This window comes from Capsella rubella, unplaced genomic scaffold, assembly GCF_000375325.1.
Source record: "Capsella rubella cultivar Monte Gargano unplaced genomic scaffold, Caprub1_0 scaffold_1, whole genome shotgun sequence".
Classification (NCBI taxonomy): domain Eukaryota; kingdom Viridiplantae; phylum Streptophyta; class Magnoliopsida; order Brassicales; family Brassicaceae; genus Capsella; species Capsella rubella.
Window position 1 is genome coordinate 9589306 of NW_006238923.1, and position 27296 is coordinate 9616601.

At 35.8% G+C, this 27296-nt stretch overlaps 6 protein-coding genes across 13 annotated transcripts; 5 read left to right on the forward strand and 1 right to left on the reverse strand.

The window, feature by feature from the left end:
* Positions 1 to 351: 351 nt before the first annotated feature.
* LOC17899287 (protein RDM16) lies at positions 352 to 4011 on the forward strand. 2 transcript variants are annotated; one of them, XM_023789119.1, is made up of 7 exons: positions 1015 to 1034; positions 1162 to 1230; positions 1305 to 1437; positions 1525 to 1899; positions 1983 to 2177; positions 2269 to 2423; positions 2968 to 4011. In XM_023789119.1, exons 5-7 carry the CDS (start codon positions 2076 to 2078, stop codon positions 3851 to 3853), a joined length of 1143 nt encoding a protein of 380 aa, XP_023644887.1. In that variant the 5' UTR covers positions 1015 to 1034; positions 1162 to 1230; positions 1305 to 1437; positions 1525 to 1899; positions 1983 to 2075; the 3' UTR covers positions 3854 to 4011. The 2 variants fall into 2 exon arrangements, with proteins under 2 accessions (XP_023644886.1, XP_023644887.1); XM_023789118.1 differs by having other exon boundaries at positions 352 to 1034; positions 1162 to 1437.
* Positions 4012 to 4245: 234 nt separating this feature from the next.
* Positions 4246 to 5590, forward strand: LOC111832502. Its single transcript, XM_023789120.1, has 2 exons — positions 4246 to 4643; positions 5001 to 5590. The coding sequence occupies exons 1-2, from the start codon at positions 4386 to 4388 to the stop codon at positions 5355 to 5357; spliced, it is 615 nt and encodes a 204-aa protein (XP_023644888.1). The 5' UTR covers positions 4246 to 4385; the 3' UTR covers positions 5358 to 5590.
* Positions 5591 to 11141: 5551 nt separating this feature from the next.
* Positions 11142 to 16220, forward strand: LOC17896673 (protein LAX PANICLE 2). The gene is made up of 4 exons (XM_006305894.2): positions 11142 to 11973; positions 12075 to 12125; positions 12226 to 12298; positions 15930 to 16220. Exons 1-4 carry the CDS (start codon positions 11216 to 11218, stop codon positions 16116 to 16118), a joined length of 1071 nt encoding a protein of 356 aa, XP_006305956.2. The 5' UTR covers positions 11142 to 11215; the 3' UTR covers positions 16119 to 16220.
* A 573-nt stretch (positions 16221 to 16793) lies between these two features.
* Positions 16794 to 20139, forward strand: LOC17900040 (poly(A) polymerase I). Its single transcript, XM_006307128.2, has 14 exons — positions 16794 to 16986; positions 17101 to 17176; positions 17304 to 17438; positions 17747 to 17844; positions 17936 to 18019; positions 18228 to 18358; positions 18452 to 18524; positions 18621 to 18666; positions 18751 to 18860; positions 18957 to 19064; positions 19147 to 19206; positions 19307 to 19368; positions 19449 to 19770; positions 19856 to 20139. Exons 1-14 carry the CDS (start codon positions 16864 to 16866, stop codon positions 20057 to 20059), a joined length of 1632 nt encoding a protein of 543 aa, XP_006307190.1. The 5' UTR covers positions 16794 to 16863; the 3' UTR covers positions 20060 to 20139.
* A 1098-nt stretch (positions 20140 to 21237) lies between these two features.
* LOC17899726 (protein NEOXANTHIN-DEFICIENT 1) lies at positions 21238 to 24663 on the forward strand. Of its 6 annotated transcripts, none has more exons than XM_006303195.2 (12): positions 21238 to 21600; positions 22255 to 22332; positions 22454 to 22537; positions 22625 to 22688; positions 22776 to 22822; positions 22979 to 23033; positions 23125 to 23163; positions 23417 to 23585; positions 23704 to 23761; positions 23839 to 23895; positions 23985 to 24240; positions 24374 to 24587. In XM_006303195.2, exons 2-11 carry the CDS (start codon positions 22268 to 22270, stop codon positions 24193 to 24195), a joined length of 849 nt encoding a protein of 282 aa, XP_006303257.1. In that variant the 5' UTR covers positions 21238 to 21600; positions 22255 to 22267; the 3' UTR covers positions 24196 to 24240; positions 24374 to 24587. The 6 variants fall into 6 exon arrangements, with proteins under 6 accessions (XP_006303257.1, XP_023644749.1, XP_023644747.1 ...); XM_023788979.1 differs by lacking the exon at positions 21238 to 21600 and adding an exon at positions 21783 to 22166; XM_023788980.1 differs by lacking the exon at positions 21238 to 21600 and adding an exon at positions 21783 to 22162.
* LOC17899179 (serine carboxypeptidase-like 45) lies at positions 24082 to 27202 on the reverse strand. Of its 2 annotated transcripts, XM_006304348.2 has the most exons (11): positions 26858 to 27202; positions 26665 to 26766; positions 26479 to 26574; positions 25743 to 25835; positions 25585 to 25664; positions 25209 to 25490; positions 24983 to 25107; positions 24785 to 24877; positions 24593 to 24710; positions 24344 to 24519; positions 24082 to 24184 (listed from the first exon to the last, which is right to left on the reverse strand). In XM_006304348.2, the coding sequence occupies exons 1-10, from the start codon at positions 27096 to 27098 to the stop codon at positions 24370 to 24372; spliced, it is 1380 nt and encodes a 459-aa protein (XP_006304410.1). In that variant the 5' UTR covers positions 27099 to 27202; the 3' UTR covers positions 24082 to 24184; positions 24344 to 24369. The 2 variants fall into 2 exon arrangements, with proteins under 2 accessions (XP_006304410.1, XP_023644744.1); XM_023788976.1 differs by lacking the exon at positions 24082 to 24184 and having other exon boundaries at positions 24186 to 24519; positions 24983 to 25104.
* Between the last annotated feature and the right edge of the window lie 94 nt (positions 27203 to 27296).

Here is a 27296-nt window from a genome sequence, read left to right on the forward strand (position 1 = left end):
CATTTGATCATTAGCTATATATTGCTTGTTGATCACTTGTTTGCTTTTGCTCTTGGGTTGTTTTTGATATGTTTGAACATGTAATGAAACCTGATTTAAAGAAACTCCGTAACTATTTGGTCTATTATTATACATTCAAAAGGCGCATTAGGTTGTGAGAACTGAGAAGTGCTAGAAAAAAAATCAGAAAATACAGTATGTTGAATTTTCATATACTATCCAATCCAATCTTAAAAAATATAACTATAGAAGGCCCATTAGACACATGATTGAAGATCTATTAAACTGGGCTTGGGCCCATAGTGGAAGAGGGGAGTTTGATAGAGTAGTAGTCTCGTCGGTGATATTGAAGTATATTTACTTCCGGTGTCTCTCCCGTCTTTGATTTTTCCAGAGATCACGAAAAAATCTGATACAAGAAATCTTTGTTTCGCTGGTCTTGTTTGGTTCAATCTCGACTCGTTGGTTTATTCCGGTTGTGAATTTTCATATATTAATAGGACCGACGAAGCAGATTTCTAGCGAGGCAAAAAAAGAGGAAAAACCCTAAAATCGCCATGGATAAGGAGAGATATTCCAGGAGCCACCGTGACGATCGTGATCGTGATTCGAGTCCGGAACACTCTCCCCAACGTGAAGGCGGACGCCGACGTGATCGCGACGGTGATTCGAAGAGGCGTGATTCAGACCACCATCGGTCATCGAGGCGCGAGGATGAGAGAGATAGGACTAAGGATAGAGCTCGGGATAGAGGTAGATCTGTAGAGCGAGGTGAGAGGGAAGGGAGTAGAGATAGGGAAAAGCACCACCATGAGAGGTCTCACGAAGGGAGTAAAGATAAGGATGCTAGGAGCAAGAGGAAAGATAGAGACGAAGAGAATGGGGCTAGGGATGCTAAGAAGAAATCTAGGTTTTCTGATGGCAATGGTGAGAGGAGGAGTAGGTTTGAGGATGTGGCTGTGGAATCTGAGAACAAGAATGCTCACTTCACTGAGGGTTCTGGGGCTATGAATTCCACCAGTGGCGTTTCTATTGTGAGTTCTCTACATCCCTTATCGATTGCTACTGTCTCTTTCTGCTCTTTCCTTGTTATTGCTACTTGAGCTTCAATATTTTTGTGAACGGTGTTTTAAATACTTGTATCTTCTTGTCTCTGTGCAGGGCGCCTCTTCAATTAGTTCTGTTGCATCGGAAGCTTCTTTGGCCCCTAGTCAAACCCTGCTCACTAAGGTATCTTCGATATATACAACGGATGAAAATAAGGATAGTATTGTCAGATCTCATGAGGTTCCTGGAAAATCTAGTACAGATGGAAGATCATTGTCAACAGCTGGGAAAGGTAGTTCAAACTTGTCTGATGATGCGATAGCCAAAGCTAAAAAAGCACTACAGTTCAAGCACAAGGGATTGGCGGATAGACTGAAGAAACTTCCTTTGGTAAGATCTGCAGATATTCTTAACATGTGCATTCATTTTTCTCTTAGAACTTTCTATTTGATAATTTTCCCTTTCTTCTCTGTGCAGTTGAACAAGGGTACCAAGTCAACTACAGAAGGTAGCCAACATACCAAACTACCATCATCGACTACCATTCCTGCTGTCTCTACTGGAACATCTTTTACTTCAGCAGTGCCACATTCTGGCCTTGCTGATTTTGGGAGTATTCCCAACATTGAAGCTGTTAGGCGAGCTCAGGAGCTGGCAGCAAAATTGGGATTTCACCAGGATCCAAATTATGCTCCCGTTATCAACCTATTTCCAGGTCAGGCACCCTCAGACACGGCTGCACAAAGACCCGCCAAGCCCCCTGTTCTGCGCGTAGATGCACTAGGAAGGGAGATAGATGAACATGGAAATGTTATTAGTGTGACTAAACCAAGCAATCTTAGTACATTGAAGGTCAGCAATGTTAATCTAAATGTCTTGAGTTTTCATGTTTTTTATTTATATGATCAAGCTTCTAATGTACTTGGATTTTACAGGTTAACATAAACAAACAGAAGAAAGATGCTTTTCAGATTCTTAAACCTCAACTGGAAGTAGATCCAAATGAAAACCCCCATTTTGACCCAAGGATGGGTATTGATGCAAACAAAATTCTGAGACCTAAACGTATGACTTTCCAGTTTGTTGAGGAAGGTAAGTGGACAAGAGATGCTGAGAATTTGAAGTTAAAGGTATGTATTGTCTTCTTTATGATTCTTTTTTCCTTCTCAGTGGTCTTTATAGATCTCTCACTATGTGTATTTTTTTATCTTTTCTGTGTAGAGTCTATTTGGTGAAGCAAAAGAAAGGGAGCTTAAGGTGAAGCAAGCACAGCTGGCAAAGGCAAAGGATGATATAAATCCAAATTTGATAGAGGTATCGGAACGTGTCCCTAGAAAAGAGAAGCCCAAGGAGCCAATTCCAGATGTTGAGTGGTGGTACGTAATTCTCATCTTGTCATTTCTGTTAATTCTAAGTTGTTTAGTTTCTGATTTGCATTTACTTGACATAACCTTGATAGAAACAAGTCATCCTACACTTTTTAAACAGTACTTGCAACTTTTTAGGGTATTTGATGAAAGTGATGAATCACCATAACAGTAACTTCAGTTAGCTCTCAGCCAGGGATGATATTCACAGGATTATTTGGTGTTCTTGTTTCGTTTTTGAATGATTCTGTCGTTTTGTTTATGTTAGATATATAGAATTATTAATGCAATTCTTGATTTCTTTGAGTGTTGGCATATGTGCTCTAGTTTTCCACATATTGCTTTGGAAAGTTCAATGCTTTTGTGATCAGCAGCAGCGTGATTGCTAGTAGAAAATGGTAACATGAACCGACTGATGATTATGATGCACTTAGTGTGTGTCAATGCCAGTTCAAAAAGTTAACCTGGCTGCTTTGTGGTCTGCCGTTTTGGTCTTATTTCACTGTATATATTCATGATGGTTTTCTTAGTTCGCAACTGTTTAATGTTTCAGGGATGCAAATGTCCTCATCAATGGCGAATATGGCGACATAGCTGATGGCAGCATTACTGAAAGTCATCTAAAGATAGAAAAACTTACTCATTATATTGAGCATCCTCGTCCCATAGAGCCACCTGCAGAGGCAGCGCCCCCACCACCTCAACCTCTTAAACTGACAAAGAAGGAACAGAAGAAACTGCGAACCCAGAGGCGTCTAGCAAAAGAAAAGGATAAACAGGAGATGATCAGACAAGGTCTGCTTGAACCACCAAAAGCAAAGGTGAAAATGAGCAACTTAATGAAGGTTCTTGGGGCTGAAGCGACCCAAGACCCAACCAAGCTTGAAAAAGAGATCCGCACAGCAGCTGCAGAGCGTGAACAGGCTCATACAGACAGGAACGCAGCACGGAAGCTGACTCCTGCAGAGAAACGTGAGAAAAAAGAGAGGAAGCTTTTCGATGATCCAACAACTATTGAAACAATTGTGTCAGTGTACAAGATCAAAAAGCTATCACATCCTAAAACAAGATTCAAAGTGGAGATGAATGCAAGAGAGAACAGATTAACAGGGTGTAGTGTGATGACGGATGGAATGAGTGTGGTTGTGGTTGAGGGCAAAAGTAAAGCGATAAAGAGATACGGGAAGCTGATGCTGAAGCGAATAAACTGGGAAGAGGCAGAGAAGAAGGAAGGGAAGGATGACATGGAAGAAGATGATGAAGAAGAGACGAATGGGGAAAACAAATGTTGGTTGGTTTGGCAGGGAAGCGTTGCGAAGCCGAGTTTTCATAGGTTTCATGTACAACAATGCTTGACAGAATCCTCTGCGAAGAAAGTTTTCATGGATGCCGGTGTTGTTCACTACTGGGATCTTGCTGTCAATTACTCAGACGACTAAATCCTCCTGCTCATATCATCATCACCTTTAGATGCTCTAAACTTTTGAGACATGTTATTGCGGTTCTGTGAACATATTCTTCCCCTTGTTCCGTTGTCTGGTATTTTTAGTTTTGAACAAGAATGATCTGTTTCTACGAGGTTATTATTTCAGGATGATGATGATACAACATGAATGATCTTATTTCACAGTGCCCAAGGTACCGTTGATTATTTAAGTCATAGTCTGGGATAACTCTGATTATGAATACTTAAAAAAAAGCAAAACTATAATGAAGTGAGACCACTAACATGAAAATGTATTGTTGTAAAAAAGGCATGAGGTGCGCGTGTAGAAGTTGGTCATATGTTGGAAAATACAGAGACGTGCGACAAAATGCGAGCCTCAGTGCTTAATCTGTACCTGACAGCTACGCCTCCTCCCAGCTTTCTCTTTACCCAACGATTCCTCACCAAACATATAACACGGCGCGTGACCTCGTCGAAAGCCCCAAACTACCCTCACTCAAACTTTTGTTCCCTTCTTAATTTGTATGTGTGTTTTCTTGAATATTCTCTTTTGTTTTCTTTTCACTCTCTCCTCTGTTTCCGGTGACAGAGGAACAATGGAGACGACGTTAACAGAGTATCTGGAGAGATCAATGCAGAATTGTTCACTGAGTAATCAGAGAAGAAGTATTGGAGATGGGTTTGGTATGACGGATGAACATATCCCGATCTCAGATAGATTCTTGGAGCTCAATTCTCACTTCTCTGTTCCTTCTCATTTGGAACAGTGTCTTGATCTCAAGGTAAACACACAGTTAAAACCTCTTTTTCTTTCCATTTAATAGATAGTTTCATTTACTTTTGTTTCCTTATATTGCATTTGTTGTTTCAGCTCTATCTGCTTGATGAGTTTCTTTAATGGAGCTTTATGCTTTTTTGTACAATGAAACTTGCATATATGATAATTAGTCTAAGCTATTTTTGTTACAGAACTTGGGGTGCATTGTTTTGCATTGCAAATTAATAAAGAAAGTAAAAAGAAAGAACTTTACTTCTGGGAAATTAGGTGTTCTTAGGTTTAGCATCAAAGGAGTTTTATAGTTTATTAATACTTATGTAATGAGAGAGATCTTGTTTTGCGTTATTTTTTTTGTTTATAGACAGGAGAGATTTACTACAGAAACTGGAATAACGGAATGAGAGTGAAGGAAGATGATCCTAGGAAACTGGCGAGAAACAATAACAATGCAGATCAATTCAGTGGAGACTCGTATGGAACTATGTTTTCATCAGAAGAAGCTAGCTCGTATTATGAAAGCGAAGAGTCTTCATCAGAGTCGTCCCCTTCATCAAGAAAATGTCGAAAAGACGAAGAAGAAGAAGAAGATGTTCTTGTGGTAGCTGGTTGCAAAGCTTGTTTCATGTATTACATGGTACCTAAACTCTTGAAGGATTGCCCCAAATGTGCTACTCAGCTTCTCCACTTTGATCAACCTCACTCTGCTTCTCCACTTTGATCAACCTCACTCAGCTTCTCCTTGAACCTCTCTTCTATTCTCATTTTCATTTTTTTTCACTTTGTCTTCTCTCTTTTTTTTCTTCTTCTATAAAAGAGTGGTCGTGTTATGTGTGTGGCATTAATACGAGATTTAACTGTTTGAAGGCAATGTCTCAAATTGGTTGGAAAAAAAAACATGTATTGGTGATAGCATAGTGAAAACAAAACTTTTAAAAATTGGTCTTCCTGTTTTTTTTGTTTGCTTGTAGTCCATAAATATCGAGGAACAGTTCTCTGATGGACAATGCGGAGCAAAGTGGGTTGAGTGGTTTTATGCGGTATTACATATGTATGAGATGCTAAAACAGATTGGTATGTTTTTATGGGATTTACTGACTTGTGAAGAGAGTGATGGTATGTATATATATGGATTAGTAATGAAATGAGAAAGTGAAAGAAGATGTTTTTGACATCAAAGTTGGTCAATGAAGATAAGATCCCTTAAGGCTCGCGCGGTGCGTGGAAAGACAAAAAGATTAAAAAGCATAATGATTGCGAGCATGTGATTTTTACCAATTTATAAGTTTCTTTTGTTTCCCATCTTTCTAATTTATAAATCAAATGAAATTTCCCTAATTGTTGTTTTGAGTCTTTTGACCAAAAATAAAAATGACTTTTATATACAACAAACTATAATCCAAAATGATACATTTTCCTCCCTAACTTTTGTCAACTTTTGCAATCATCCACATATATATTCACAGCAATAGCAGCTCACATTCAATGAACCGTGGTTACATATATATTAATGTAAACAATCAAAGAAGAATTATCATCATATATATATAACTAATGATGCTTAATACTGTCACATTAAATGCTTGATAATCATAATAGAAAAAGTCAACTTATAAACAAGATCTCTATGTTGCTTTATATGTGTATCCCGGGATTTTTAATATATTGACCTCTCTATGCAAGATATTACTAAAGGAAATCGAGATATGTTGTGTGAGCAACTTAGCTATATGCCTATATTGAAAGCTTGTGTCTCTGAACGATGGAGATCTTTTCGTTGTACTTTGTTTTAAGGTTTTAGTAACGATCGAATACATATGAGCCAATTTTGAAATTGTGATTCAAACTTCTATGCATAAGCGAATAAAGTGTTTTCATTTTAATGATTGTGATACACGTATCTGATCTTATGCTCTTGCAGCTACTACTTCTCATTTGCCCTTTGAACTTCATATTTGGTTATACGAATGAAATCGTTCTGAACGTTCTAAAAACAACTACAGTCTAAGGCAGAGGAAGTACTCGATCAATAGGTTCATACTTTCAGTGGTTATAAAGTCGTGAGAAGTACTTTTCTACTCTTGGTCGTGAAATTCCTCTACATGGGACACACGCTAGATGTGTTGTGGAATCAAGAACGTCGAGCAAAGAAAAAGAAAAATATAAGGTTTTAACCGGCCTGGCCGATTTATGTAGTTTTTAAATGTAGGAGTACTCACCTTGACAACATTTATCAAAGTAATCAAACTCCTCACGCCCTAGCTGTTATATAAATTTATGATCGACAACTAGTAGGATGGTATCTTGATCATTCTAGTGAATGTTCTCACATCACGTAGAGACATGAACATCTTCAAGAAGCAACAGCTCACTCGGGTTCAAAATATCATGCATGGTTGGTGCTGGAGCCTTCTTACATATCTCACACGTTGGCTTATAATAACATTCTATACCATTTCATGTAGTCTTTCTCTTAAGGATGTTATGGGCTTTCCAACTATTCATATCTTTTTTTTTCTATGTCCAAGACATGTGATGATGATGTTCCTTGTGAGTTTTGTTTCGATTCTACTAATGTTGGTGTCTTGATTTTGAAAGTGTTGATGTAGGAAAAAAATCCTGAGTTTCTAAAGTTAGGAAACTCAGGTGTTCTACTCACACGTTAACTACATTATTTATGATGTATGACATTAAGAGTTGTAAGTTGTAACATCCGTATATGGATCCTCCTTCCTCCAACTTCTAAAAGATTATCAATTGGCTTACAAAGTAATAAACCAAATGGGGTAAGAATTCCAAAAATTCATTTTCCGAGTTTGTTTTTCATGTCCTAGCAATGAATGATACAGATATGGATTGTAATATTATGGAAAATTCATTCGAATAATGTCTGGTGTGTTATATATATCCTAATAGTTTCAATGGTATCAAAATTTACATCTTAATTTTTGGTGCTCATATTTAAAAACTCGATTTCCTCCAAAACAAAAAGAATCATGCCAATAACTTAAATGGCATCAAAGTAGACTTCTATGTATGTCAAAGTATGATTAATTTTCACTTCCATCAAATTTTATAAACCTTGATGGTGCATGATGATGATGTTAATTAAATGCATTAAGAAAAAGGTCTTATCTCCACTATCTAAATTTGGAATGTCATATTACATGGTCTATTTGTTGCGAGTTTTATCATGTGCTTTAATATATACTAGCTACGGTTCTTTCACTTTTGCATAACTTAGGAGTTTCTTTCTTAAATTGGGTCGTAAATGTTTAAAACTTTGTATTGTCTCTGTGACCAAACTCAGGTTTGATTTATCTTGTAGTCAGTCATGCTTGGACTAGGCTGGACTTTGACATAATAAGTCCGAGAAAAACCGGATCTGAACAAACGCAGTTAAAAATAATATACATGTTTTCGAATTTCAGGTCGGACTAATAAAGTGCCTTTACCAAGTAAAAAAGACCATGCTATACTCTTAAATGAGTATTCCGATCGCATCTAATATGCATGCTCAAAAAGGTTCCTTACTACACAGCTATCCTTTTTATTCTGTTTTACAACCTTTTTAAATATTACATGGCAACGGAATTGTCTATCAGTCGATCTATGTTACAATTTCGTACGTCGAATATTTACAACTTAATATAATTAGCTAGTAATAATGTTTCTTAAAATATTTCACTAATTAAGATCAGTCAGCTTCTAGCTAAGCTAGTAGATTACCAGAGCACTTTTAGATCACGTTGGATTCATGCTTAGTTTTGATTTTTCTTTTGTTCAAGTTCATATATGTTCAAGTTCAAGAACATTATCAAATTAAAATATTCTATTTTTTACCGTCAAAACTCGAACTGGCCGTTACGTAGAAAAGCTCCCCCTTTAGGACTCGGGTATATATTGTCTATATATCTCTTTTCTGTCGACCACTAGAGACTATTTTTGTGGTATAATTTCAGTTGAAAGTGATCAAAAAAGCACATAAGAGCTCTTCGGAAGGTAAGAAAGTGACAGCAGCATCAAAGACGACTTTACAACTTGTCCAAAAGATGTAAATCAGTGACAATTGGAGTGCAAAGTATATATGAATGTAGTAAACAATAAGGGATGTGTAATTTCAGTGATTTGTTCGAATTGGCAGAAAACTTTGTTTTATGAGTCTAAAGTAAAAGAAATGATTTTCACTATCTACAAAAATGTTATGGTTTCATTTTAGCTACAACTATGTATAAGACGTCTTAGATAACAAAAGAACTCGGTTTTGTACATATATATGTCGATGGTTCAATTTGGGTTTCGGTCTCGGAGCTAGTAGCTCCGGTTATATCAGATATGTATAGAAGTATATACGTGAAAAAAGAATTGGGTGGGGATCACATGGAGTTCAGAGAAAGAGCAGAAGAGTACCCACGTCGTCTGTGGTTTGGGTCCTCGGGCTGTGGGGATACCAAACACCATCATGCATGCCCAACTCTCTTTTTCATTTTTTTATCTCTTTCTTTTTTGGTTTTTTATTTTATACCATTTTAGGGTTTTCTCTTTTCTTATATATTCATCTCGCCCTACACAAACCATCGATCGAATATATAAAAACCCACATTTTATTCCTTACATATAATATATAAAAAAGAATTCATGCTTTACCAAATTCTACTCTTACTTTTATTTCTCTTGCATCATTTCTTTATTATTAGCCTTTCATTCTCTCTTCACGCTCCCTTTTTATGTTTGATTCAACTTCCCATCATGCATGTATACACATATTATATTATGTGAAATTCCAAGTAATCTATCTTATTATTGACATTTTGACAGATATTGTCATCATATTCTTCTCCACTCTCTGTCCATTCCACTTGCCTCATTTCTAATCTAAAGGATATCTATATTCTATTGTTTTATCAAGACACTCATGCACCCTTTCTCTGTATCTTCATATATCTAATTAAGTGCAACTCAAGTACTCTTACATATATATATATTTTAAAACAATCTTACAAAAAAGTAAATAAGATTCACGTACCTTTGTTTTACACATTACTAACATATAAACCATCAATCACTACATAAGTGTTGCAGTAAAAAATTCATTTGTTATAATTACGTTGATCATCGATTTCGATAAATATCATGAAAACGTAACCATTAACACTTATTTAGGATATTAGAGAGATTTATATACCTGAAAGTAAGAAACACATTAACTTCTCTATGAAATGCAATAAAGCTAGTATAACATCTCTATTAGTGCCTCGATATTCACAAATTCTTTTGCTAGGGTTGATAGTTGCTGCACATGATTAACTTATGATGTTATTTCGTAAGACTTTAGTGAAAAGATAAAGTTGTAAGATCGTTGAAACTGTATAAGAGAAATGAGTGATTTTATAGAAAACAAAAAGGAGCAATTGCAATGATCGTAAATGAAGATTAAATTAGTTGACGATCATTACACAAATTTGGAAAATATATATGATCGATCTTTTTACATGTGTATATACAATGGCTTTGATTAAAAGTTAAATTAACATGAACTTCTGTGCGTTAAAAGTTAACCAATAATAGGTGCTTTTTCAGTAAACTTTGTCTTCATGATTATTATTGTGATTTTACAAAAAAAAATGATTATTATTGATATTTTCTAAACAGCGATATGGATATAACCTCTAATGTTTTTAAATCTAATATCAAAAAAAAATATTTTAAAGTTTACCTATTTTGCTCTCAATATTTTTTTTATCTACATAGTGAATAAAAACTTGACTTGAGAGCTCATCTTTGAAAACTTTCACTTCTACCAAAAACAGATAATAAAAGAGAAAACAACTTGAAAAAAATCCCAACAGTCTCATTAAAAAGCCACTCAATTAGGGCTAAAAATAAACTTTTTAAGGATATTAATAATTAAATTTCCCTTAAAACAAAATAATAACTTTGGCTGTCAATTTTTGTTGTTGTACGTCCTCGGAACATGGCCTTAAAAAAGCGATTAGCTGGATCGATCACACTACCCATTTCATCCTTTTCTTTGCATAGTCACACCTTTCGTCCTTTTAAAGTCAATAAAACCCAAATAAACTTTTACAGAAATAATTAGTATTGTTTATTCATTTTGAGTAAGAAAAAGAAAAAGTGTAGTCCTAAATTTATATAAACTTTTACATTACGTATATATATGATCTCTACGTACATGAAGAAAAATTCATAATTTCAGATATTTTTTGAATTAAAATCGGACAGACAGAGAGACCATCACACACCCCTCTCTCTCTCTCTCTCTCTTTCTTACATTCCCACAAGCTTCCAAACAAAGAGAATTAATGGAAAGTAAGATTTTGCAAAGGAATAATTCTCTTCCTCGTCCTCTCTCACTCACAACCCTACTACGCATATAAAATAATTGAAGTAGAAAAAAAAAAAGTATACATATTAAAAAGAAATAAATAAACAAAAACCCTTATCTTCTTCATGAGAATCATTTCCTCTCCACAAAACCATGCCTTGTCAAAGCCCCTCTTCTCACTTTTTCAATATTAATCCCTCTCTCCCTTATATGGCTCATGCTGATATCATGATATGACCAATATGGTTCCTCTTGATTCCTCACTGCTTTTTGGCGGTTTCACGGGCGCGATGATGATGAGAGAAGTAACTATAAACAATCAAGATTCTAGTGGAGAGACATGCTCCGTCTCCGATCCAACAGCAGCTTCTACTGATTATTATAACATCATCTCTCCCTCTCCGGTGAAAGACGTGGGAGCGGCCGCAAAGAACGACGTCCTTTGTTCTATTAATAACGTACAAGATAAAGACAAATCTTGGCTTCGCTTAGGTATAGGCCCTGATGAGGAGAACACTAATAACACGGGGTCGTGTAAGCTCCAACGTTGTTGTAGCCAAAACGGAAGTGGAAGAGACAAGTCTTTAGAGCTCAGCTTGTTCTCTTCCTCCTTAACCGCGGGAGGATCCATTAGTAGTAGCGTAGATTACTCACAGCCGCAACCACCGCAGCCGCAGCCATATTCTCATGATCAGTTGCTAACTATGCGTGGACCGTCGTTGGTTTACGGTCACCAATTAATTCGGCCTCAAACGTTAGTTAACCGAGGCTTTTCGTTTCCATCTTCAAAGCCGTGGATACCTCAATATACGGTGCCGTTTAGACCGTCATCATTGAGTGACCGTGACGTCACTAACAATAATAGTGCTACAAGGAGTTGTTGTGTGGATGAAGGAGGAGGGGCTGGACCAAGCTCCGAGTTTAGGGTTCTTGATCCTCCAAGAAGACCACATTCTGGTCTTTGGTTTCTCCTTCAAGCTTCACAATTTCAGTAATTGTTCTTTAATCCTTTCTGACCATGTTTGATAGTAGTAATTATATTAGTATATTATGTGTGTGCTTATGTTTTATAACATTGGATATGTAACGCAGGGAGAAGGAACCGTTCTTGCCACAAGTAAGCAAAAGCTACTTGAGAATCAAGTAAGTATATTTTGGTCTCATGCGTTACTACAATTTCTTTGTTCATAAAGGATTACTAACGCTAAATTGGTCAAAATTTGTTTTAATTTGCATGGATAAGGGATGGGAGAATCACAGTTAGATTGCTAATTAAGTATCTTATGAAGAAACTTCAATTGGATAGCGAAACTGAGGTAAATATCTAACTGATCAACTCTATTATTTATTTATATTGTTTTGTATACTCTAATTTTTAGGCTACAAAATGAAAATGACATTGGAGCTAAATCCCCAACTTATAATTAGGTCACAAGTCTGATGTCATGGTGTCGTAACTTCTCTAACTCATATAGACCAGTTTAAGTCTTATAATAGCTAGAGATATTCAAATTGTAGTAATACGATTGAGTGGAAACCACTTTCTGAATCCTGAGAGCAACATGACATCCTTAATTAGGTGCAAATCTTATTAATTTATACTCATGAATAACCTAGGGCTCGGATTTATGAATCCGATTTCTTCATATATCACTTGATTATTCAATTTGAGAATATATATATTTTTTTTTGGCTTATAATTATTCACCAAATTAAGGAAAAAAAATATAAGCAACTCTCAAAATCAAAATTTTGATCAACCAAAAACTAGTCTCTATCGCATTTGAAAAATTAAATGTAACAGAAAGTATAGTGTTTGATTGGGTTATTGATTGATCGTGTCTCGAAGTACCCACCACCATTTATATCAATAATTATTATCATTATTGTTGTTATTAATATATTCTCATAGGAAACAGGAAAACGAGAGGGGAACTATAACTGGCTATTTCATTAGTTTCAGGCCATAATAGAGTTATATTAATAGTAATGTTATTTTTGGAGAAACAAGTCTGAGTCATCAGGCATGCTTGCTTTGAGAATAGTAGAAACCAGAAAAGAAAATATATCTTAATCCAAACTTAAAAAGCTTACATTCGTATGTGTGTAGATGCTCTCGTTAATCAGAATATATTATAATCTAAGTATATTATTTCGGGTTCCAGGACTCTAGATAGGCTCACAAATGCATGTTCATGACATCTATGAACTCTTGTCTCCTACAAGAATCATCTGCATGTATAGACTATGTGTGTGTATACACACACAGTGTATCAAATCAATTAATAAATTAGCCCTTGCTAATTTTATTATATGCATGATTTCATTATATATATAAATATGTTTTTTCTAAAATAATGGTTTATAACCGACACACATTTTTTAAAACACTGGTTATGTATTTGACGTGAATAAACTGCGTAATTAGCCTTTTTTAATAACATTAGTTGTCGACGTCTCCTTCATATATAGTCGAGATTAGCAATCAATTTTTACTAAGCACACTTAAACATCATAGTTTAGATAAGTGCATATAGGTTTTATTTTTAAAATAATACTCTTACTATTTATGAAAACTAATCTTACATAAAACAAAACAGCATGCTTAGCTTTAACGATAGGAAGAATGTGTTTATAATTTAACATATTGTTTTCCATATATAGTCAGACAAAATTATGGACTAAAAGTGTAAACATTTTTTTTGAAATAAAAACCCCTAAAATTAACATGATGAGCGTTATTTCACAAAAAATTAACTATGAAGAAGTTTGATTTCATACAAAGTATAAATAGCCATGGGTTTTCGTTTATCTTTTACGCTTAAGTTCACCTGCTTTTGCTTATTTTCGTGCGTATGTCGTCACAAGAATATATTGATATATGGTCCGACTAAATTAATGCATAGTTAGCATCTAACGTTTTATATTGATACTTTAACTATATAGCACCATGATAGACAAATGGATAGGTGACATATTAAATTCTCATTCAAAGTAATCATTTGATGAAAAACGTGATTTGAAAGCATTGATGCATGCATGGCTAAGTTTGTCTTTTCCGTAGAGCCAAAACAATTGCATTTCCCACTCACAAGCATATAAAAGTTTCCTTGATTAATCTTTGGATAATTTTATACTTTTCCTATAGTTAGTTAACTAGTTGATACTCAATTTAAAAGTCAATCCAAATTGGAATTTGAGCATTATATAATACGTTAAGTTATGATTGTGTGTTTGATACTTTTGCTTAGGAATCGATTCTAATAGATATATATACAGTGATACACATACACACTTCTATTTGAATATCACTACATAATGTATACGGTAGCTATAGGTTCTAGTTATGACTACTTTGAGATTTTATATTTCCGTTAATACAAAGTCTAAAAACAAGAATCCTTCCTGAGTTTCTTCCCATTCTTTTAGTGGAAAGGTCACACGAAAAATAGCCTCCCTAGAGAAGATGGTATGTGCGGATGAATAGAAAAGTGAAGTAATGATAACTACGTTATTGCCTCAAAATAGGACGACATGCCATAACTTACCGTCAAATTTTTTGTTAAGATCATAAGATGTCTACATAATACATATATATATTCATAAATTTGTCAATGTGTTACTATTATAAAATGTATTGAATTTTCTTCTGAAAGAAATGCCGTGAACACTAGCTAGGTTCGAAAACTGCTAATATATTTAGTATATTCTAGAAAGGAAATTAATAATAATATAACTTACTTGGGAAATTTTATTTTAGAAGTAATTATCGTAATTATTAAACATAAAATCTTGACCGATATTTTTTATTAAAAAAAGTCTCTCAATAGCTAATTATCTTCATATATGGTTCAAATTTAGTAGTATGGAACTTTTGTAATGGTGTAAAAAATAAAGGAAAACATAAATACACAATTACGCTAACCTTGTCGTCATGCTTATGCATGCAAAGGTCAGCTATTTTCTTATTTTCTCGTCAAATGTATAGTAGTAGCATCTAAGATAATGTCGCATCATAATCCCAAGTGGAGCACTTTCATGAATATAGAAATAACTTGATCATCTCCTCACCAACCAATTACGTTCCTACAATAGTAGAACTCAAACAATATACAAATCAAACACTAGCTTTGAAACGCTTGACAGTTCAACAGCAAAATTGTTCAAACCTTTATCTTTTTTTTTTAATGAAAATACAATACTTTATCTGTTTTTTTCATGAAAGAAACACATACATAACTTTTTTATGAATAGAACAATAATTGCATTGGTGTCATATCATTCTGCTTTGCGTTTTCTTCAGAATTCACGGTATTCCGAAAATTTGAACTATATAACATAAAAATATATATTTTTAAAATGACGCACAGAAGCAAGCATATTGCGGGCGTGCATGGAAACATGATTTTGAGGTGCGACCAATATATATCTTATTAAATAATTCCCGCTGGATCACAATCCTAAAAGTAAACAACAAAACAAGATCCTCGAATAGATGATCCTTTCTCTCTCAAGCTGACCAGATTTTGGTTTATCTTATTTTTTTCAGTGTCGACTTTTAAAAATTTGTTTATCTTTTTCCATGCTTTTGTATCTTTGGCGTCAAGTCGAGGAAAAGTGGGATTTTAGGGTAAGGCATACGTTACATCTACTTCTAACGACGACTATACAATCAAGTCTACGAAGCCTCTGTTTTGCCAATGTAAACAATCAAACTAGTTACTATCGACAACACATATTTGAACTAGGTTAAAAGACACCATTTTAAACCGATTGAATATAACAATACGTTAAAACACTAGACCACTCTTACTATATATATAAAATCATGTACGTACGCTCACGTTAATAATAACCTATATAGCATCTCAAGTCATACGCACGAGCAGAAATATGGATATTGATGTGACTTTAAATTCTAACTTTGATTTGTTTGATGGGGAACAGGTAGAAGTAAGATGCAGAGGACAACAATTATCGCCGTTGTTGACGATGCAGCATGTAAGAGACACCATATGGATTCCCAAATCATCTTCATCATCATCATCATCATCTCCTTCTTTTACTTTGCTTCGAGACTCATCAACTACTGATCATATCATGATTTTGCATTATGGTAGGACTGCTTTAATTTAAATCTTTTTTTTTTTAATAGTTTTTTTTTGTTTGCACTAAGTCTAACATTTTTCGATCATCATATTGTGTACCTACGATACGATCGAGTTTTAATTATTTATCACCTCTCTTTTTGTTTGGGGTTTTCAATCTAGTTTGCTATTTATATTTCTCCTTGTTATTGATCTCAATGTTATAATTTCTTTATTTTCTACTTTGTGACGACTCATATTATCCCTGTAGGAAGTGGTGTCGTACGAGCCAACCAAGTGTTGTCTGACCATTGACCTATAAGCCTTAGACACACACACACAATGACACACACACTTGTTTTTAGACTTGAACCGAGTTCATGCTCATTTATGGACACTCAAGCTGCTCCCTGACACAACTTAAGTGTTTTGAGTTTGTCTAAGAAGTGTTTCCAGTAAACCGAACCGAATTGGTCCATTCTGAACCGAACAAATGAACAAAATGTTCATAGTTAATAATATAATCTCTTCACATATCTGTCAAAATGAAACCGAATTCGAACCAAACAAACAAGCAAACAAAAAACCGAACCGGATCCGAAATGTTACCTGGAAATAAAAACATTATTGGGCTTTGAATGGGACCTAATAAACAGCGAGTCAACCTTATAATGGGCTTTAATAAGGCCTCATATTATTAGTTACTGCTAAAGTATCTTCTTCTTCATCTCCTTCTGAGATTCCGATCTGTGTCAGCTTCTTCATCTCCGACTCTTCCCTCGTAATGTCGTGATATGTTCAATAAGCTTTCTTCAATGGCGTATGGTTCTTTCGGCGTCTCATCGAAAGCTTTGGTCTTCTGTCGTCCTTGCTATGGCTCCATTAGAGATCTCCCGTCCTCCCTCCGAACGCCTACAGTTTCGTCTCCCGCTCTTTTTCCCTTTTTCAAATTCTATTGATTCGGTTCAATCTTCTTTGACTTCACCTTCACCTTCGTGGCTAACAACGACCTGAAAATGGGAATTGAACAGATTGGGCATTGTGGGTGTGTTGGAGCTATCGCAGCACCTAGAAATGTAGTGAAACCCCGCAAGGAAGAGAGCCGTGGTAGTTACCTTTTTCGAAGATTCTGATTTCAGTTCAACTATAAAGCTGCGATTTTGAATCTAACGAAGTCGAAAATTTTGTGTGTTTGTTTATTGTTTTTTTGTTTGGTATGTTAAAACGATCGAAGATTTTAGTGGAGCACGGAAAAGTAATAAAGATAAATCGATGCCGTGGAAGAAGTTAGATGCTAATGAATTTGGTATTCAGAGGTCAATGATCCCAGATTCTACACGGATGGTTCTCAACAAGCTCAAGAAGAAAGGTTCGCTTTTTACGCTTACTTAGGCTTCTGACTGGATTTGAGTGCATGTGTCTAAATGACACATCTCAGCTTTTATTGCAAAGAGGACTGAGTTAAATTGGTTTTTCTTCTGAACTGTGCCTTACAATTTGTGTGCTTTAGTAGCTTGAATATAATGTGAGCCATCATTAGCTCTTTGAGATGGCTCAACTCTGCTTTTATTCTATGGAGTAATGTATGGGGAGCATTGGCTCTAGGGTTTCTTTAGTGAACTAATGCTTTCGCCAAAATTCTGAAATGTGCAATGCATACTTGCTATGATGTTACAGGATTTCAAGTTTACCTAGTTGGAGGTTGTGTTCGGGATCTTATTCTAGATAGAATCCCCAAGGATTTTGATGTTATCACTACAGCTGAACTAAAGGAGGTTACACATCAGCTTATGGAACTACATATTAGTCTTTTTATCCTTTTTGATTTTTGAACCCAATCTTATTTAATTATTACTGTGTGTATAGGTACGGAAAGTATTTCCCGGCTGTCAAATTGTTGGAAGACGATTTCCCATATGTCATGTTTATGTTGATGACATTATCATAGAGGTTTGTTCAGCATTTCACCATTTCATATCTTCCTATCACTATCAGTTAACTACGCTTTAACTTAATAGATGGTTCTTTGATTAGAGGCTGCTGCTCACAATTTCTTTCTCGTACCAAATTTCAATCAGAAAGAACACTTTCTCTCTTATCTCTCTTTCTCTCATAAATTTTGTATGCCAAGGTTCGATGGATGTCTTACCTTTAACAGGTGTCAAGTTTTAGTACTTCAGCAAGGACTGGTAAATCGCCCAATAAAACCTTGAGAAAGCCTGTGGGCTGCAATGAGCCTGATTATATTCGTTGGAAGAATTGCTTGCAGCGTGATTTTACAGTCAACGGGTAAGCAGTACCTCTCTACCTGTATTTCACAAATATTTGTCAATAGAAATCCATATGGAGCATTGATTAACAGTCATATGTTGGAATTTTCAGGTTGATGTTTGATCTGTCGGAGAATGTAGTGTATGACTACATAGGAGGAGTTGAAGATTTAAGGAATTCTAAAGTAGGTTTTGCAAGACAAGCTATCATGCTCTATAGAAATCAACTGACATGTGAATACATTGGTATCTGTCCTAATCAGTCGAATTTTGCTCTGTAGGTGAGAACAGTTTCTGCGGCGAAGTTTTCATTTGTCGAAGATAAAGGTTAGTTACAGATGTAATGTTTTTTTTTCGTTGGTATGAAATCTATTAAAAAGGCTTCAAAAGGTAACGGTGTTCACTTTACAGCTCGCATTTTACGTGCAATTAGGATTGCAGCGAGGTTAGGATTTAGCTTGACTAAAGACGTTGCTATTTCTGTGAAGGAGCTTTCTTCTTCATTGCTGAGACTTGACCCTGTATATCTCGTTACCTTCTCTTGATCTCCCTCCTTTCTAGTTTTTTTGTGTTAGTTAGGACTGAGCATTTTCTCTCGTGTTCTGATAATTCTGCAGTCAAGGGTCCGGATGGAAATCAATTACATGCTGGCATATGGGTCTGCAGAAGCTTCTTTACGGTTATTGTGGAGATTTGGACTCATGGAACTTCTTCTACCTATCCAGGTTTGGTTTAGCAGTGTGGCATTATGGCGTGAACATTGAGTACTTTCCATTGTGCACACCTAAATTATTTTTCTATTTGCAGGCATCTTATCTTGTTTCCCAAGGGTTCCGGAGGCGTGATGGAAGGTCCAACATGCTTCTGGTACATTTTTTTTTGCATTCTCAGTTACAGATGGCAAGCAACACTAGAGAGTGAAGTTATGACTCCATAGGCCTAACTGATTAACGTCTCCCCCTTGCAGTCACTATTTCGCAACCTTGACCGACTTGTAGCACCTGATCGACCATGTCACGAGTTCCTCTGGTGAGTATTCTCCTTTGATGCATATAAACCTTGGTAAATGTTATTGCCAAGTTACAAATTTTGGGGTCTAATAACCTCAGGATTGGGATCTTAGCATTCCACAAAGCATTGGTTGATAAGCCTCGGGATCCCACAGTAGTAGCTACCTTCTGTCTTGCCATCTACAGTGAATTATCTTTATCAGAAGCCATCGAGATTGCAAGGAGCAACTCGAAGCAGCACAACTCAAACTTCCAAGAACTGTCCGGCCATGAGCAAGACATTGATAACTCAGACAGCAAATTATCACAGCAGGTCATCAACCTAGCTGAGACTATAAGATCAGCTGTGCGAAAGTTAAATGATCGAGACTACATAGCTAACGCAATGAGCAAATACCCGCAAGCACCTGGCTCTGATATGGTACAGACTCATTTCTGTAATAAGCAATATGCATCTACTGAACTGTCTCATGTTCGTCATTGGGATTGTTGATTGTTTTTTTCAGGTGTTCATGTCAAGACCTGTGTTGGAGAGAGTGGAGAAAATGTTTGGAAGTGTAAGAAGAAAGGGAAGCCAAGAGAGAGATGGGCTGCCAAGTTTAGAGCGTAGGATAAATTACAAGTCTCTTGCTCTTGGAGACTTTCACGAAACACGTCGTGTATTTGCTAGGATTGTTTTCGATACAGTTTACCCTCCAAATCAAAATTAATTTTTTTTGTTTTCAAATTCGTTGTAAGAAATCACACAACTCTTAAAATTTTGATTTATTGGTTAGAGCTTCAAAGCCAACTAACTGTGCATTTATCTAATTATTTTTCTCTTGTCACAGCACATCCATCTCAATTATATGATTTCTCTGTTATAAAAGTGTGAGTTTTTAAGTTTTATGGAAATTAACTCAATCATAATGATTTGTCACTCAAAGTCATATCTCACTTCCCTTAAACTAATCTTATGCGAAGTGCTTAATGTAGAAAAGAAAGAAGCATGCGATACTAATAGAGACACGGTTGATAGTGACTACTACTACTCGTGTGAGCTTTTAGAATTGTTTTATTCACGTGGAAACTTTCAAAACAACTCCATGATTGATGTCTAAAGTGTACTTGCATTCACAAATACATCATGCTGAGATAAAATAATAATTCAGAAGTGGGTTAGGCTTCCATAAAACTAGTACAAGAAAAACATCGACGGACTATATTTAATCGCAAATACAGTATTATATTTTGACGTAAATAGGAAAAATCTAGTGATTTCGTAGTCTATAGTAAGCAAAATGTTGAGAGTGACATGAGTCGAACACCTAAAATAAGCCAGCCGTTACACAAAATTCCAAACTACATGTAGCGTCACTGATCTTGCTTCTTGTGAAAACTTACACATTCAACCTAGTTGATCTGTTTCCCATTGATATCGTTATTAACAAGATGTATCTATCTCATTACTTAAAAGGTTATAAAGATTCTTGTCCTTCTTTTTTTATGTTTTTATTTTTAGTTCGTGATTCTAAAATATTTGAGAATATGCAGAAAAAAGTTAGGCGTATATGTATGATATATGCAGATCGTGATGAATCTCTAACAGATTGTGACTTGTGAGATCATTTTAAAGTGATTTGCTTTAGGATAATTACAAATAGATGATCGAAAAATAGTAAAGTTATTCCACTATAGCTTTACTTAATAGACAAAAGTAAAAAAGCTGCGCCCTTAATGCAATCGCACCTCTTTTGCCAAAAATTATATATCAATGGATCTTTTTAGTCTAATTTGAAAATACTGTATCAGATTATATTTATATAGTATGTACTTGCAAAAAGAGATATAGATTTGATTCTAGGCAATAACTAATGATAATGATAGCGAATGAAGAAGGTGGAAGATGATGTTAACTTGGGATTGGCGCGAAATCAAGAGAAAAAGAGAGAGAGAGCAAACACACAAGACTAAGAGAGTGTTTTTGATTGGACAAAAGAACCACAAAGCCTATCCACTTCCTCTTCTTGTCCTCATCTTCTTCTTCTTCTTCTATTACCAACGAACCTTCCCCAATCTCTGTCGGTTCCTCTCCTTTTCTTAAAATAAAATAAAAATATTACTACTATTTTATCCAGAGATACTCTATCACAAACAAAAAAGATTTGTAATTTAGAAGAAAGTTTTCATCTTTCTTGAAGAACGTTGGCCAAGGCGAATCCTTTCGCTCATATTTGATTCGTCTCTTAAAACCCGGTTCAAAGTTAACGAGGTTTGGATTTTTCTTCATTTCTGACTTCTTCTGTTTTTTTTTTTTTGGGTTTTGTAATGTAGTAGACTTCTGCAAATCTACTTGTTAATTGAGATATTCTATAGCATCGTATTTTGGGTAATCGCTGGTTTTTAATTTAAGATTCGTTTTTGGACACTCCAATGCAACAGGTTCTGGGTTACACTCTGTTTCTGTTTCTTTTTCTTTTAATAAGAGATTCAAATCGCTTGTTTCTGTGTTCGATTTCAGTTCAAATTGAAGACATTGAGTCTTGCGTCTTTGTGGGATTTATTCCCTACACTTTTCCTGCAAAGGAACGAAAGAACATATTCCCAAATTAAAGTTTACAGTTAAAAACTTGACAACTTGGATATGAGTGTGTTGGTCTTAGTTACCTACCATGTGTTTGAGATTCTCTCTTTATCTTATCCATGGTTTATATATATATATATATATACACACTTGTTTGGTATAGTTTCATTGATTGAATGTGTTAGCAGATTCTAAATGCTTTGATGTCAATTTTGGATCTTTGCTAGTTGGTTGACATCTCTGAATAGGTGTATGTAAATTTGATTTGAGCAAGCTCCATCTCTGCTCAGGTTTCGTCATAACTTGTCTCTTAAGGTATGTTTTTTCTTACATGTGGCATAGATTGCATCAATCCATGGACGTTGACGAAAGGAGGATTTCATCTGGCTATGCCAAGCCTCCTTGGATATTCAAAGGAAGGCAAGAAAATCCCCTTTTTTTTGTGGCTTTTCAAGAATATCTCAAGCCTTATCTAGTATCAGATTTATCTTGTGAAGGCTGAGACTCTTGTGCTGAAATATCGTTCTATTGTGCTTTTCAGTGCATTGTACCAGATTCATTTAGTGAAAGCTGAAAATGCTCGAGCATTCATACCCAAGGAGTTTCGACTAGTTGAAGCTTTTGGGTAAAAGCATCTATCTTGGCTCTCATTGCTGTTTATCATCCTTCTTCAAACTGCTTAACCATTATATTGTTCTTGTGGGATTGCCAGATATACGCTTGGCGGGTTTTTCCTTGCTAGCTATGATGATAGCCCTGCTGGTGTCTTTGATGAGGTCTCTTCTTTTCCTTCCTCTTTTCCCTACTTACCCAAACTTATCATCCTACAACATTCTTTGATCGGTTTTGTTGCTTTTCCCCAGCTTGTCGTAATTGCAGGGATTGTATGGAACCCTCCTACATCGTGCGCGTATGTTTAGTCTCCCCTTATTGCACTAGTATAACCATTCTTTAGTAAAGCTGAAAGTTGCCCAGTTGGGGAATATTCTGTTAAATAGATTCATGTTTTTCAAAACATGAGTTATAAAGTCTCCCAAGTGGAGTAAACATCTACTTTATATTTCAGATGGGCTGCGAGGGTGCTTGTGAACAGTGATGAGGCTTGTCATCATGGACGCAAGGTAGGTGGGTTTACTTTGTCTCTTTGCTCTATATCAATGGAATGAGAGATTAGAGGATAATAATGCTTTATTACAAATGGTGGTGTTGCAGGAAGTAGGACTCCCAAGCCAAGTTGCAAGATTTACAAAAGTTAGTGTCACTTTGTTCTTTAAAGTGAATTTAGCTTTTCATAGTTCCTGATTAGGCTCTCAATATGTCTCTTTTTAACTACTAATTAAGGAGAACAATATTACTTTTGTTTACATAAAGTGGAGACATTGCAACTATTAACTTCAAAAAGTTTTTTCCCTAAAATCTTGGAAAATGGGATGAAACATGTGTCTTGATTGATCCTCTTTTACGTACTGCGTTGAGTAAAAGTGATCTTTGTGGTCGGAAACAGAAAATCACTGCAGTTCCAAAGCGAAAAAGGGACAGAGCTTTTGGTTTCTTGGACACATTTGGGTTGGGAACTACTCTGGCTCATCCTGAGGATTTGGTAGAGATTAAAGTTAGTGAAGTTGATGGTGCTGCTTCTGCAGAGATCTGCAACATCCAAATTAGATCAGATGGTATGTTCTTTGTCTCTTGCCTAACTTAACTTAAGCCTCTACATAATATATTCCGAGAGAACTGATGACATATTTTTGATACCTAACTATGGTCTTAAACTGGCCAACTCAAAATTAGAGACCAAAGTCGGAAACTGGATGGGACCTGCAATCAAAATGGCTCTGCCGAGTTTTAGGTAAAAGTTTGGTCCTTGTGATTGTTTTGATCGGAGACTTGGCTTGTAAGCTCATCAAGAATGTCAAATAATGGCAGTGGCAATACAAAGTACAACTCAAACCTGCTCAAATACTCATGTCACCTCCACTGCAGGTGATGTTACTGCTTCCACTTTTAAAAACAATCTATCAATGGAATCGCAAAGAAGACTTATTAAGAGAAATTTTTGTTGAATCTTGCAGGGTGAGGCCGGTGAGACCTGCGGTTGTATCAGGGGCTTTGGAAGATGAGACAGAAAATTTGTCAGAACGTAATCAGACATCACAAGAGTCGCTTGAAAATGAAAGGCGGTTAAGCATAGCTGTGATGCTATCGAAACCAATCATAGCTCTTCAATTCAAATGCTTAACAATGCAAGTAGAAGCTCCTGTTGTAATTTACCCTTCAAAGTAAACACAACACTCAAATTCCAAGAACACACAGCTTCCTTCCTACAAGGTTTACATCTTTACAAAAACAAATCTTTCTGATTTTTTAAATTCTTTTCAAATAAGCCATTCTTAGGATAAGCCTTTGCCAAATTCTATTTTCTTATACTTACATAAGCTCAACAAATCATGGTCAGTATCAGAATTCTTCAGGGAGAGGATGACCGTCCAGGAACGCCTTGAATAGCACTAGTGATCTCTCAGGCTGTGAGAATGGGACCTCGTGTGCAGCTCCTCGCACTGTTGCAAATGACAGGACATTCCCATAGACTTGGGTCCATCCGCCAACCTGAAACACCAAATGCAATGTGTTAGTTTTGCTTTCATCGTTCTTTTCATATCAAAGAATGTTGTTTATGTACCTGTTGTCCTGCAAACCAGACTCGATATGGCACAGTTGTTCTCAGTCCCAATTGCTTGGCCAATCTGCTCACTAAGGTTCTACTTCCGGTCAAAGGGATCACAGAATCTTGATCTCCACTGTTCTTGCAAGAAAACATCCACCATTAAATCATGAAGACAAGTAGTTTAACAGAGAGACACTGATATAGTACCTGTAAACAAGAACTGGAACTCCAGCTCTAACAAGGCTCCCAACGATATTAATCGTCGGTATTTCCACATCAAGCAATTGGTAATCAAGCACACTGTCATAATCAAGGGAAAACCAAAACAAAAACCACTTTTGTTCAATGACTACTAACATCAATTCAAGTCATCTGCAAAATGTTAGAGAACAAAGGATTACTAACTTGCTGCAAACAGTCCATTCCCGTACTCCAATGAGCCGAGCATGAAGAGCTTCTTGGACATCTCTTCGGTTTAGATACTTCACAGTCTCATCTTCGACACATACATCCACAGATTCTCCCACCTGCTGTTCATTCCAAAGAATCAACAAAGTTCATAAACACAGTCATGGAGAAAATAACAAAACTCTAGTATTCATGTTTAATTGCTTGTTGTGTAGTGACTCACGTTAGGGCTTACTACTTTTGATTGAGATAGCACAGAAGGAATGCAGACATCGAGAGTAACATCATATTTGTCGACAAATCGACTTGTCTCAGTGCTAACTTGACTCATCACTTTAGAGCATATACTAGACATTGACCCTCTATAGTACTCACTCACGTAGCGCGAGTAATTACAATAAGATGTAAACATTTTGTAAGTAGAATCTGATATCAAGCCATGAGACCAGAAGTACTCAGCCCTCGAATTGAAGTCAGTCTCAAACTCCAGAACCGGATTGCCAATCTACAAAAAAAAAAAAAAAAACAGATTAAAGACAGGAATCATATAACCATAGGTCCATATTGAAATGTCATACATATAACTATATTTGACTTACAGCAATTCCTCTGAGATTGAACAAATGGTGCTTCTTGTTGTACTGAATCATAAGCTGAGCTAACTGGGGAACATAATGGCCTACATTTGCATCAAAACATTAGCTACAAAACTTAAAACTAAAAGAGCTAGAAGTGACTGAATAAAAGAGGATTTTACCAGCATAGCTTTCACCAGTGATGAAGAGACTTCGATTGAGATAATGAGGGAACTTGAGGAACCACCTTTGCAAGAACACAAGGTTGTCTCTTGCTGAAGTGGAAACAAAAAAAAAGAAAACAAAAAAAGAGTTTGAGATGTTAAAAGACAAAACAGAAAGAAACAAGAAGTAGAGAATAATAATCTCAGATGTGATCTGCACAAAAGGTCGAATTCTTTTGTTCTTTTTTTTTGTCAGAGTCTGAGAACACAGAACAAAGAAACAAAAGCTGAATCTTTTAGTGTTTAGGAAAAATATAAATAATAATATTCCCACTTTTTTCCTGTAAAAAGAAGAACAAAACAAAAGAAATGGCATTCACAGGTCACACTACCACCATCATCATAACTTCTTTCTCTCTATACTCAACTCACAAAAACTCTGTAATTATTAGAAAAGCTATACAAAGAAGCCAAAGCTTTTTACTTTGGTGTGTAAAAGATGTCTTTTTATTTTATTTCTGGTGGTTACAAAATCGTACTTTTGATTTTTTTTTCTTGTTGTTTCTGAATTTAGAAAAAAAAAAAAGACACAAAAGTATTGGTTTCTTTATGCAAAGTCTAAATCAATAGATTCAGCACAGCACAGTTTCTCTGATAATAATAATTTCTTCTCAAAAAATTTCAAAACACAAAGAACCTTAATTTAGATTAAGTAATTTAAAGAAAAAAGGGTTTAAGAGAGAAGAAGATTAACCAGTGATCTTATCATTGACACCCTCATAAGAGGAGCTCTGAGTTGAATAAGAGAATCCAACTCCAACAGGTGTCTCCAGATACAACATATTAGCCTCTGCAACAACCAAACTAAATTAAAAATCAAGACTTTATAAAAAAAAATGTTTGAAGTGTCGAAGAAGAGTCTTAGTTTTAGTTTAGTAACCTTGGTTCCAGCTATGCTGATTCTTGACCAAGACTGGTCCTTTGGGTCTAAAGGGTCCGTTCTCTGAGAATGCACCAACACCCAAAGATGAGCATCCTGGTCCTGCATTTACCCACATTTATCTTCAGATATTGTTTCTATGTACTATTTTAATGTAATTTTGTGGTTAAGTGAGTGAAGGTTTGAAACGAACCTCCATTGAGCCAGAGGACGAGAGGCTTAGAGGTAGGATCAGTTTCTGCCTCAGCGAAGTAATAAAACAGAGCCCTCTGTTTCTTGTCGTCCACAGTGACATAACCGGAGTACTGCTGGAATCCGACCCGGGGTTGACCGGGTAAACGGGTGACCCGATCGGAATGGGAAAGAACAGTGGAAGAGCTCAGAAAGAGGATTAGGGCAAAGGAGATTGTTAGCCACTGGAGAGGAGGAGACATGATTTCACACTTCTTGGTGTTTGGTTTGAGAAAAAGGAAAACAAGACAAGAGTGATGACTTTGGTCTTTGTTTTCCCACTTGCTTCCTCTGGCTCTGCATTTATATCAAGATTCACCTCTCTCTTATGTTTCAATTTTTTGTTTTTCTTTTTCAATTATCTTTTACCATTTACCACATAGGTAACTGATGCAAATTAG